General features: G+C 51.0%; 1 protein-coding gene across 1 annotated transcript in view; it reads right to left on the bottom strand.

Annotated features, from left to right (window-relative positions):
- Nucleotides 1-5747, bottom strand: part of LOC119461920 (cell division cycle 5-like protein) — a 137334-nt gene extending 131587 nt beyond the window's left edge. The window contains 1 exon segment of the mRNA XM_037723286.2: nucleotides 5239-5747. Coding sequence (XP_037579214.2) covers nucleotides 5239-5747 — 509 coding nt within the window.
- Nucleotides 5748-13597: the final 7850 nt, after the last annotated feature.

Below are 13597 nucleotides of genomic sequence, written 5' to 3'. Positions count from 1 at the left end.
TCTTCTCCTGTTTTGTAATCTTTTCTGCGCTTAAACCATCCCCCCGTGCAGAGTAGCCAACCGGACACTTAACCTATCTGCCTTTCGCCTCTTATATTCCCTCCTTCCTTCCTTCACTTCACGTCCGAACCCATTCCAGTGGCGTTTGAGTGGTAATCTGCTTTCGCGGAGTCATTGTCATTTTTGCTGGGTCATGCTCATGACTATAACTTCTACCATCCTCCTTTAGTGTTTCCTTCATTTAGTACCCACGTCAGAACCCATTTCAGTGGCGTTTGAGTGGTAATCTGTTTTCGCTGAGTCATTTTCATTTTCGCTGAGTCATGCTCATGACTATGACTTCTACAATCATCCTTTAGTGTTTCCTCCACTTAGTACCCACATCCGAACCTATTTCAGTGGTTTTTGAGTGTTCAGTTTTTTTCTCGGGGTCATTGTCATGATCTACATGACACGAATGTCATGACCTATCATTTATGTTCGTCATACACTCCTGTCATACTATGCCAATTTTGGTACCTACCAAGTTAACGAAACGACCGTGAGAGCACCAAGACCTAGGCGGCTGTTTCATGTCCTACAATTTACGTTCATCATACACTATTGTCATACTGTGGCAATTTTGGTACATACCAAGTTAACGAAACGACCATGAGAGGACAAAGACGTATGTGGCTAGATAGATAGATAGATAGATAGATAGATAGATAGATAGATAGATAGATAGATAGATAGATAGATAGATAGATAGATAGATAGATAGATAGATAGATAGACACTGTCAAAGTGGCAAATGCTCGCCAAGAAATGCTTCGCATGTAATACAATAAAGGAAGGAGACATATCCTGGTGCACGAGGTGAAGATAGATTCGCAGGGGACATTCAATAGCATTAGGCTGCTCCCATATTTGCTTCGAAAAGTGGGAGAAAAGGTTTGACAAGCGTATTGACTCGGTGATCATTTTGATGAGAACTAAGTGTTCTTTGTCCTACATGATTTTTTTTAATCGATTCCCCCTCGTATCCTGAAGCGTGGACCACTCGCTGGCGCAGACAACCACTGAGGAAGTCAGTGGCCGCCACTTTGAGGGCCATAAGTCAGTGTGCTTGAGCCAGCCTTCGGGTTTGTGCGCTGACACCGAACTCGCAATTGCGGGATTCCCCATCTATAGGCACCGTTACACGACGCATCGAGCGCAGCGCGGCCGCTTCCTTCCATCGCCGCGAACAAAGGAGCCGGCAGGCGGCACTTTCGTCGCCAGTGCGCCCCGTCGCAAATGCGACTGTTTGCGAAGCCTTTCCCTCATCGCCGGAGCGTTTTACAGAAACGGTGAACACTCAGAAGCGGGGAGCAAACACGGGCGCGAATGGGACTCCACCTCGTTCCACTTTTCGGAACCGCGCGCCTAGACAACTGTTCGACTTGCCTAGTGCCCGCTCATTCGGCGTCTCGCTTCTACCGCGTCTCTCCTGAATAGAGCCACGACAGCGCTTCCACGCATGCGACGTAGGCGAAAGGCTTGCCTATATATAGCGCTGTATTATACGTGTGAGACCGGACTCATAGCGCAAGAGTGTTCATTCGAAACATATGGCACCTTGCGATATGTCGGAAGGGGCCTTCCAGACACGTTGCCACGGAATGAGTTTTGTCGGCTGTCCATTGGCCGGGCTCGAATCGCATATTTGTGCAGCTGCTGCCGCTACAGAGACCGTCCAATGAACTCACGAGCGTTTATAGGCATACTAGAAACATGCCCTTCCCCTGCCGAGAAAGTGGGGGTAGGCGAAGCTTGTCGTGTGTGTATCTGACCTTCGTGGTGAAGATCTTTCTCTCTTCCTTTATCCGTTTCTCTTTCTTTCTCTCGTTCTTTCTTTCCTTCTCTCTTTCTCTCTCTCTCACTTTCTCTCTGTTTTTGGTCCCTGGTATGTGCCATTGAGCTTGGACCCTTTCTGCACTATCGCCAGGATCGGCCCACTTTTCAACGTGACACCACCACCACCGCCGACACTTGTGAGCCTATAAAGCTTCGCTTAAAAAGAAGTAGTGAGGCTGTAATCGTCAAGAAGAGAAAGTGGCTTTGCGTGGTATAATGCTAAAATGGAGCTGCCGTTTTAGTTTTGTTCTATTTGTTCACGTTATGCCTACTGTATAGTAGAGATGGGTCGCTCAGGAGTGAGCCGGATCTTGTGAGCGGCTCTTTTTAAAGAGCGAGTGAGCGGTGGTTCAGTAAAAATGAGCGGCGGTTCTTTTGGAGAAAGGGAGCCGGTTCTCTCGCGTTCAGAAAGCCGTGCCGATGCGTTCCGTCAGAGCCGTGTCTTCTGCTGGGCGCGACTTCTGCGCCATCTATTAGCGGTACGAGAAAGCAACTGCCCTCCCGCCCTTCCTCGCAAGAGTTGCCTTCACCCCCTCGCCTTCGGCTGAAGAACGAAAGAACCGCCGCTCACTTACTGAACCACCGCTCTCTTCAAAAGAGCGGCTCAAAAGATCCGGCTCGCTCCTGAGCGCTCACCGCTCTTTTCGCCACGGCTCCCTCGCTCTTCAAGAGATCCGGCGCCGCTCTTTTGAAGAGCGAGGGAGCTGTGGTTCAGTAAGTGAGCGGCGGTTCTTTCGGAGAGAGGAAGCCGGATGGGCTCTTTCTCTCGTTCAGTGAGCGTGAAGAACCGTTCCTAGAAAGCGCTCAGGAACGAGCCGGATCTTTTGAGCCGTTCTTTTGAAGAGTGATTGAGCCGTGGTTCAGTAAGTGAGCGGCGTTCGGAGTTAGGAAGCCGGTTCGCTCTCCTTGAATGAGCCGTGCTGAACCGTTCCGTCAGAGCTGGGTCTTCTGCTGGGTTTCGATTTCTGACCGACGAATGGTGGCCGGTGTGGGCAGGCTCGCGCTACTGGTACTCGCTCGCAGTGTGTGGTGTGAGCAGCACTCCCTTTGGTTTTTTGTGCGTCCTATGGTGTGGCACCCAATTCCACCGAGGGGAGAAGTAAAGAAGTCTTAATTGGCAAAGGATGGTACCGTTCGTTTCCTGCTGCTATTCGAACGATGTCTCACGACTCTCACCAATCGCACATCGTGCGCTGGTCCAATAACACGTCGAAGGTGGTCTTCCGTGTCTTTAAAGACAACAGGTGAACGTACAGTTTACGTCCTGGTCTTCATTTGTGCTAATTAGTGTAGTCATGAAAATGTCGCCTATGACATCCACTTCAGTGCATTTTCTGAGCGTGTATCATTAGCACGTCATTAAAACGAGGTCAATGATCTCTTGTGTTGTAATAGAACTTCATTTCTTCTTTTTTTTGTCCTGGCGTATGATGGCATGATCGCCAGTATCGCGCGTGCACTCAAGAGAAAAAAAAAAAAAAAACGAAAGGTACGTGCGGCAGTTTTGTGGATCTTTCGTATGATTTTTGTATATTACTTCAAGAAATGATTTCTACATTCATTTTGCATGGCATTACAGCTTCCTCATATTATAGTGAACGTACGTATGTGAATACATGAATAAAGTTGAAACATAATGTACAATCATTGTGTGTATTTATTTTGACAAAAGTTGATTTTAAAGTACCACGAAAACAGACAAGCTTCTGTAATGACGATGAAGTTACATTTTTTTTCTGAAAAAAGTACGCCGCATTCTGCCTGTCACAGTATCATAAGCATTTTATCCCCAATATCAGAAAAGAAAGTTTCATTACAACTAAAAATTCACGCTCTTAATATATGTAAAAATATTCTCTAAACATAGCGAAAATACCAATAACACGGTTATTAAATTATGCACATATAGTTTTTTTTTCAAAGCCAGATACCTATGGAATATGCATAACACAGGTTACACGTTTATGTGAACTGGTGAGCCGTTCAAATGAACCGGTTCATTTCAGTGAGCTGAGCCGTTTCGAGCCGCTCACTGAAGTGAGCCGTTTTGCCCATCTGAACTGTATAGTTACTTTTTCACAATGTGGGAGCAAGCATTCATGGGAAGCGATAAACGAAAATACATTCCCGTTATATGTATATGGGCTCAAGAAAACCGTGAAAATCTGTTAATCTTCACACAACAGTGATCCCAAGAACTCTAAATTTACTGTTCCTGGCGTACCCAGATATTCATGATAAAATTATAGATAAGACAGCATTCAAACTAAAAGGCAGATATAAAAAGAGACATTTGTTGCAAATTGACTGATACAAAATATTTTTTTTTTTGGGGGGGGGGGGTATTTCTCTTAAGCAGTACGTGTCATACGAAGTAAGGTGAGCGGTTTTGGTAGCAATATGAATTGTAGTAAACATGAGCTGATTAAGTAAGCAGGTGTTCTGCGGCGTAAGTAGACCGACATGAAGAGAGACTCGATGACCACGAGAAGGCGCGTGTGAAACGGTGGTGTTGATGAGAAGCGCTTCCCATGGGCAGCGCGTGCGAAGGGACACACGTGTAGCGCTGCACTGCCGATCCGGGCAGCATTGCATGTGTAGCGTGCGTTGGAAAATGTGGCCTGACTAACTGAATGAACAAGCGTGTTGTGAATGCGCACAAACAAACATGAATAGATCACACCGAATGACTGCAGACGACTGTCAAAACGCTGGCAGCAAGCGCATACGCCGCAGCGGGCGAAGGTACGTGCGGTCTATCGCTTCGACGGAAATTGAGCGGCGAATGCACAGCGCATACAAAGGTCAAAGCCGTGTGGAGATAAGAGACGGTGCGGGCGAGCGACGAGCGCGGTTGTTGGCAAAGTAGAAGTCCCCCCCCCCCCCCCCCCCCCCTCCCCCCGCTCCCTCCGGCGCTGGCTTCCCGCTTCCTTGCTTGCGCGTGGGAGATTGCGTGCGTTCGCTCTCCGTGATAGCGCGCGTCCCCGCACGCTTCCGCTCGGGCATACCGGCGACGGCGAAGACGACGGCGACGGCAGAAATCCAGTTGCAGTGTCCATATAATTGCTATCGCAATAAAAAAAAAAGCCCAGCTGGTAAGAAGGGAAGGCGGCACGACTTACAGCCGTGAGGAGAGGTTTGTGTCCTCCAAGTATTCGAGTAGCGCCGAGAAGGCGCGCCTGGCAATGGATAAAGGAGTTGCCGGGAACAAGAGTGCCCGTGTGCTGTCGGACGGCAGCTCGAGGCGACGGTACGTGGTGGCAAGTGCGCCGCGTTCGGCTGCGTGCGCGGGGCACTGCAGAAGAACACGGTCGAGGGTCTCAACGTCGGCGCACCTGACTCAGAATGGCGAGCCGCTACCCGAGAGTCGGTGTATCCTCTCCGCCGTCCGGCAGCAGCCGATGCGGAAGCGCAGGAGCAGAACTCGATCTTGACGGCTCAAGCCCCTGCGCGGCAGCAGCTTCGGGGGATTGCCGCCAGCGACGCGCGGGTCGGGGTGCCGTGTCCGGAAGGTAGCCAGCCATGGAGTGGCGGGCGAAGTCGAAGGGCGTCACCACGAGCGACAGGGGCACTGGCGAGGTGGGGGCCTCCCTTGCGAGCCGGTCGTTCCCGGGCAGGCCAACGTGGGAAGGCACCCACTGGAAAACGAGGTCAAATCCCCGCTCGCAAACATCGTCCAGCTTGCGGTGGAGCCGCTGGATAAGCGTGTGGCCGTGGTCATCTCTGGCCAGCATGCACAGAGCCGACAATACTCTCGAGGATCCATTGTTGTAACTGTAAGTAGAGGGCCGAACACTGCGCAACCGAGCCTCGTCAACTGTGGCGTGCACACCCGTACCGGCGAGTGAACAGAGTAGGCTCCAAGCCATGGAGGAAGGAAAGCGTAGGAGACGCCCCGGTCAGCAGGGACGTGTTGGAGAAGGTGTGGCGGAAGTCACGTGCTGTTTTTAGCAAAGGAGCACTGGGACAGGTTCCCCCAAACGTAAACGTTGTCATAGCAACCGCGCTTCTGAAGCTCTCGCTGCTGCTCTCGGTCTCTGAAAAGTGACAAGATTTTGCCGCCGGTGTTATTCTCGCAGCACATTTTGTTCGCTAGAAATGCTGACTTTGGAGTGTGGTGTGTAAGATTAAAATTTGTGTTTTGGGTCTGTGAGTGTGAGTGTCAGCCAGCAACAGATACACTCAAGCAATCACGGAGCGGCTCTTCGTCGTCTTCTTCAACGTGCCACGGGAAAGCACAGAGCGCGTCTACTTCGCTAAAACTGCTAGTTTCGTAGGCTTTGTTTTCGTAGGCTTTGTTTCGTAGGCTTTGTTTTGACGCGCGTCAGCCGCACACACTTCCGGCGGCTGGTAACAATGCAAGCTCAAATATTTTAGGGACCATAGTTCAAAGCTCACGCCCTGCTCGCGCCTATCTGCTCCGGCGAGCTGATTGGAGCAATACCACCTGGATTAGTAAACTTATCCAGGTGGTGTTGATTGGAGGCGCAAAGGGCAATGGCACAGCAATATGGCATCACTTCCGGCTTCAATAACGTGACGTCAGGGCCTCTCCTATTTTGTTTCCTTCCTTCAAGCTAACATAGCGGCGTGCCAGCGGGCGCGTCGAGGTGCACGCGCCTCGGCGACAAACTGCGTGACCTTGGGCGTTTGACTTTGGCTCTGCCTGGGCAAAGAAATGCTTCGCATTGAAAACAGCAGAAGTCTGATTCAGGTCTGCCGGAAATGGTGTCACGTTGCCCGTGAATAATAGAACCGCAACGCACATTTCACACTTGAAAACTGCACTCGGACGAAGCGAGACTAAACTGATTGGTTACTCCTTTGAAAGGAGAATTAATGTACTTGACGAAGCTGAATTTATAAGTGTTACGGACAGGCGAATAGGTCACGCAATTTTTTCTCTGTAAACTTGCCCGTAATGGCAAAGTGAATGGATTGCGTCATCGAGATGTTTACGAAATGGGCAAACCGCAAAGAGAGGTGTGGAAGCCTGACGCTGGAAGCAACGCGCGCAACGCACCGCAACATGTCTCAGCGCCTCAGAGTGAACCACACACACACACACACGCTAGAAAAACAAAAGACTAGAAATAATCAAGAAGGCGGAGAGGAAGCATTGGCAGCAGAATGCAAGCGCAGAAGAAAAGACACACGTGCCTTTATACAGCAAACACAATAAATCCAACTTTAGGTAATACAACACCCAACTAAGTGTTTATAAATAGCCCTGTCATCATCGTCATCATCGGCCTATATTTATGTCCACTGCCGGACGATGGCCTCTCCCTGAGACTTCCGAAAACCCCTGTCTTGCGCTCGCTGATTCCAACTTGCGCCTGCAAATTTCCGACCTTCATCACCCCACCTAGTTTTCTGCCGTCCCCGACTTCCCTTCCCTTCCCTTGACACCCATTCTGTAACTCTAATGGTCCACCGGTTATCTACCCTACACATTACATGGCCTGTCCAGCTCCATTTGTTTTCTCCTATTGTCAATTACAATATCGGCTATCCCCGTTTGCTCTCTGATCCACACCGCTCTCTTCCTGTCTCGTGACGTTAGGCCTAACATTTCATCAATTATATGGACACTCCAAGCGGAATTTCTACCGCCGGCGTCGTCGTCGTCGCCGTGAGGTTCCGTATGAAGTCCAACTGGCGCTGAAATCGTCGCCGCGCGCCGTATGCTGTATGTGCGAGTGAAAGAGCGCGAGCGACGCGCGCTTTCACGGGGAGCTGCGCACGGCGGAGAGCAAACGCGACTTCTTCCGTCGTGCGAAAGACCATGGGGGGACGGGAGGGAGGGAGGGGAGGCGACGTTTAGCCGCGGCACCAAATGCGTATTTATATAAAAACGTTGCGAGGCGAGAAAGTGGTAAAGACTTCCGACGCTGCTCGACGAGTGTCCCGTTATGATCTCGTCGAAAACTTCCGAGCCGCCGCCAGAGGCACCGGCAACAGTCACCAACGCCGCGCGCGTTCGGTGCGAATGTGGGCAAAACGCCGAAGGCGTCGATATCAATTCTGCGCGGTGCTTGTGCTGCTGCATGTCCAAGTTTATACAGCCGATAAAAATACTATCCTTACTCCGTATAGCTCTCTAATAATTTGCTGTCGCAATTCATGCTTCGCCTTTCGGGTGAAACTGCGACATTTTTTTCGTTCCGTCCCACTTTGTGCGGTCCTTAACTTGTTCTCAAGCTTCTTTGTTAACCTCCAAGTTTCTGTCCCATATGTTAGCACCAGTAGAATGCAAAGATTGTACACTTTTCTTTTCAACGACAGTGGTAATCTCCCAGTCAGGATTTGGTAATGCCTGCCGTATGCACTCTAACCCATTTTTATTCTTCTGTAAATTTCCTTCTCATGATCAGGGTCCCCTGCGAGTAATTGACCTAGATAAACGTACAGACACTGGAAGGCTGACTGGCGATACTGAATTCTTGTTCCCTTGCCAGGCTATTGGACATTATCTTTCTCCTCTGTATATTAATCAACCCCACGCTTACACTTTCTCGGTTAAGGTCCTCAATCATTTGGCGTAATTCATCCTCATTGTTGCTGAACAGGACAATGTCGTCTGCAAACCGAAGGTTGCCGAGATATTCGCAGTTGATCCTCACTCCTAAGCCTTCCCAGTCTAAGAGCTTGAATACTTCTACTAAGCATGCAGTGAATAGCATTGGAGAGATTGAGTCTACTTGCCTGACCCCTTTCTTGATACGTAACTTCCTACTTTTCTTGTGGAGAACCAAGGTAGCTGTGGAATCCTTGTAGATATTTGCCAATATATTCACGTATGCCTCTGTACTCCTTGATTACGCAATGCCCTGTGACTGCTGGCATATCCACTGAATCAAATGCCTTTTCATAATCTATGAAATCCATACAGAGAAGTTGATTGTACTCCGCAAATTTCTCAATTACCTGATTGATGACATGGATATGATCCATCGTAGAATATCCCTTCCTGAAGCCAGCCTGTTCTCTTGGTTGATTGAAGTCAAAAGTGTTGCCATGATTCTATTGGCAATTATCTGGGTGAATATTTTATGCAATAATGCCAGCATATCATATGTGAAATGACTCATGCAGTTTTAGACAGAACACGTTAATTATCAATTGTCAATTTTCCTTGTCAAGTAGATTGGTAAGACAGCAACGAAGAGTTTTACATAGGAACTGAAAAATGCTCACTAAGTCCCGTGGCATGACATTGCAAGAACTTTATTTTGGTCCAGAGAAACTAGGGCCCGAGGGCAAAAGCCCCCAGGCAAAGTCGGTGGCTCCGCCCACATAGGCACCGGTAGGCCAAAGGCTTTCCCGATGTCGTAAGCTCTCCGGACGGTCAGGAGTTGATCTTGGAGGACTTCGCTTCATAAGCGTAGACTCCAGTGCTCCTTACTGTTGAGGTCCGAAGCCCTTTGGTTGGGGCACAGCCAGCCCATTTGCTTTCGTTGCCACCGCATAGGCCACGTCGCTCGCCACTGCCGCACCTCCTGGACATCGCCGTATTCGAGCTACTTTTCCCCGTCTCCTCTCCCATATGCCGACCCTCGCCCCTACTCGCCTCGCCGTATGCCTTCTAGCTCTCACGTATCCATCGATGACAGTCGTCCCACTCGCTCACCGTCACCTCAGCGCCGTCGGTACCCGTCGCCCCAGCCACGCCGCTATTCGTCGCCGACCAATTATGGACCCTCCCGGACGGAAAGCTAGGCCATGCAGCTCTTGGAGGTAGTGCTGCATCACGTTCGTCCTGTCCAAATCCTCCGTTGACGCTCCTCACGAACACGAACCTAATTGAAGTAGATGTAGATGGTGTCCCGTTGACGGCATTGATTGATACTGGAGCGCAAGTGTCCATAGTGAGCGCTAACCTATGTCGTCGCCTCAAAAAAGTTCTTACGCCTGCCGTCACTCGAGCCGTACGCGTCGTCAATGGCGCCACTGTTGCCGTCTGTGGTATGCGCACTGCTCGCGTAGGAATTGCTGGCCGCCAAGTTACCGTCCTGTTCTCCGTGCTGACCAGTTGCCCTCACGACGTCATCTTCGGGCTCGACTTTCTGACGACGCATTCTGCCCTCATCGACTGTTCCACCGGTAGGCTGTGCCTCGAGCTTCCTCTTGTTTCCGACGTTCGCCCCGAACAACCGCACACCCTATGCACTACAGCGTTTGTTCGGTTACCTTCAAAAGCCCTAACCTTCGTCGAATTGGCCTCGACGGCAACCGTGCCTGATGGCGACTATGTCGTCGCCCCTATTCGTGATGTCCTCCTGGCGCGCGACATCTCTGTGCCACACTCCGTCGTTACCCTTGCCGCTAATCGGATGTGTCTCCCCGTTGTCAATTTTGGCTTGACGAAGCAAGTGTTACCTGAAGGCATAGCGGTGGCCACGCTCCGGTCAGTGACAGACGACCACGTCACTGCTTTTGCAGCCGACGCGTCTCCAGATCCTCCTGATAACCCGCAGGATGCCTTGAACCTCGACGGCCCATTACGTCCCATGGTCGCTCCGGACCTCGCCCCTGGCCAAGCAGCCGCCCTATATCGCCTTTTGCTTTCCTATCGCGACATATTTGACACTGACAATCGCCCACTTGGTCAGACGTCCCTTGTTAAGCATCGGATAAACACTGGTGATGCTGTTCCCATTCATCGCCGACCGTATCGCGTGTCCACGGCAGAGCGGCAAGTTATTCAGCAGGAAGTCAACAAGATGCTCGCCAAAAGGCATTGTTGAGCCCTCGTCGAGCCCTTGGGCGTCGCCGGTGGTGCTCGTCAAAAAGAAAGATGGCACGTGGCGTTTCTGTGTTGATTACCGCCACCTAAACCGAATCACTAAAAAGGACGTTTACCCGTTACCACGAATTGACGACGCTCTTGATTGTCTTCACGGTGCCAAATACTTTTCGTCCATTGACCATCGATCTGGTTATTGGCAGATTTCCGTCGATGACCAAGACCAAGAAAAGACCGCTTTCGTCACTCCAGATGGCCTCTACCAATTTAAGGTTATGCCGTTTGGTTTATGCAATGCCCCCGCCACGTTCGAACGGATGATTGACTCTCTGCTTCAAGGTTTCAAATGGTCAACTTGCCTTTGTTACCTCGACGACGTCCTTGTGTTTTCTCCTACGTTTGAGACGCACCTTGAGCGCGTCGCAGCTAGCTATCCTTGACGTCATCCGCAAGGCTGGGCTCCAATTAAACTAATCGAAGTGCCACTTCGGGCGCCGACAGATTACAGTGCTCGGCCATCTCGTCGATGCTTCCGGAGTACAACCCGACCCGGAGAAGGTTCGAGCAGTAACAGCTTTTCCTGTACCTCAGTCTGTCAAAGACGTCCGGAGTTTTGTGGGGCTCTGTTCTTATTTCAGACGGTTTGTGAAAGATTTCGCAGCAATCGCTCGACCACTCACTGAACTTCTGAAGAAAGACGTGCCTTTTACGTGGGGTTCCCCTCAGGCTGCCGCATTTTCACGCCTTATCACGATTCTGACCAATCCACCGATCTTGGCCCACTTTGACCCGTCCGCACCTACAGAGGTCCGAACCGATGCCAGTGGTTATGGGATCGGCGCAGTCTTAGCGCAACGACAACACGGACACGACCGCGTTATAGCCTACGCTAGCCGGCTCCTGACAACTGCAGAGCGCAACTATTCGATTACCGAGCGCGAATGTCTTGCTCTCGTCTGGGCTGTTTCAAGTTCCGCCCATATTTATATGGCAAGCCCTCCTCAGTAATCACAGACCATCATGCGCTGTGTTGGCTTTCGTCGCTCAAGGATCCTACTGGTAGGCTCGGTCGTTGGGCTCTCCGACTACAAGAATATCCCTACACAGTGACGTACAAGTCGGGACGCCAACACCAGGACGCAGATTGCCTCTCTCGCTACCCAGTCCAAGACCCGACCTCTACTTCTGATACTGACACTGACGCCTGCGTTCTCTCTGTTTTTCCACTGGTCCATGTCGCCGACGAGCAGCGCCGTGACCCGTCCTTGCGTGTCATCATTGACCGCCTGGAATCGTCACTTGCCGACAGCTCCCTTCGCTTATTCACACTTCAAGATGGCGTACTCTACCGCCACAACGTTCACCCCGACGGCCCAGCATTACTCCTTGTGAATCCCTAAACACCTTCGCTCGGCTGTTCTCCACGAACTTCACGACCTCTCCACTGCCGGTCACCTCGGTGTGTCACGTACCTACGACCGGATCCGCCGACGCTTCTTTTGGCCAGGGCTTGCTCGCTCCGTTCGAAGATACGTAGCTGCGTGTGAGAAATGCCAGCGACGCAAGACACCGTCGACGCTCCCTGCTGGGTACCTTCAACCAATTGACATTCCCGCGGAACCATTCTTTCGGGTTGGTTTAGATTTACTTGGTCCTTTTCCTCTTTCTACCTCTAGGAACAGGTGGATCGCTGTGGCCACAGAAAACGCCACGTGCTACGCCATCACCCGAGCGCTCCCTACAAGCTGCGCCACAGATGTTGCCGATTTTCTTCTACGCGACGTGATTTTATTACATGGAGCTCCGCGACAACTTCTCACAGACCGTGGCCGGATATTCCTGTCAAAAGTTATCGCGGACATCCTGCAGTCCTGTGCCACGAGGCACAAGCTATCCTCGTCATACCATCCGCAAACGAATGGCCTCACGGAGCGTCTTAATCGCACTCTCACAGACATGCTCGCGAAGTATGTGTCTTCCGACCACACTGACTGGTACCTCGCTCTACCGTTTGTCACCTTTGCGTATAATTCCTCGCGCCACGACACAGCCGGTTATTCGCCATTTTTCCTTCTGTTCGGCCGAGAACCAGCACTGCCCCTCGACACAACTCTCCCTGTTCACGCAGCACCCACCAGTGAATATGCACTTGACGCCGTCGCCCGCGCTGCCCACGCAAGGGAAATTGCCCGTGGCCGCCTTCTGCACTCCCAAGAGAGTCAACGGCATTTGTACGACCAGCGACACCGCGACGTGCACTTCCCGCCTGGTTCTTTGGTGCTTCTATGGTCTCCGCCGCGTCAGGTCGGCCTGTCAGAAAAACTGCTGTCTCGTTACACATGGCCCCTACCGAGTGATTCGTGCCGTGACTCCCGTCACCTACGAGATCGCCCCTGACGCCCCATCTGCTTCCCAGTCCAGTGATATCGTGCACGTTACACGACTGAAGCAGTATCACCCTCCCAGTGATGACATTTAGACGCTCCGGGACGTCGCTTCTGCCGCCGGGGGATTATGCTACACGCGTGTGGTATTTGGTTGTTTGAACGAGGCGCGCGGGCGCCTAGACGAAGAAGACGAACTGCTCTGGGCTCTCGAGCTATCGGCTGATCTGGCCAGCGCTGCAGCTATCTTTTGTAAATATACTTGTAAATAGTCTCCTGTACTTAATTCATTCGTTCGCGTAACAATATGATCAAATAGACTAGGAGTGTGTCCACAACTTTTACATTCCGCGGGAAACTCCTGGTCAATTTTGTTTAGCACGAAATGTGTAGATAAGATTTAGTTTGAATCATTATTAATGTGACTGCCTGAGCTCAGTTCAGTTTCTGATGAGGGGGGAGGAAAAAACCTCCTGCCGTCCTTATAGTGTGAGGTGATCTCGTGAAAAGTACTAAGTGGGCCTTTGTAGGAGTCGCAGTCATCCATGAACAGTGCCTGATCTGATGCGCAACATGAGAGATCACG

Source organism: Dermacentor silvarum, chromosome 8 (genome assembly GCF_013339745.2).
Source record: "Dermacentor silvarum isolate Dsil-2018 chromosome 8, BIME_Dsil_1.4, whole genome shotgun sequence".
NCBI lineage: Eukaryota > Metazoa > Arthropoda > Arachnida > Ixodida > Ixodidae > Dermacentor > Dermacentor silvarum.
The sequence above is the reverse complement of the archived record's forward strand: the minus strand, read 5'-3'. Positions and strand labels throughout refer to the sequence as shown.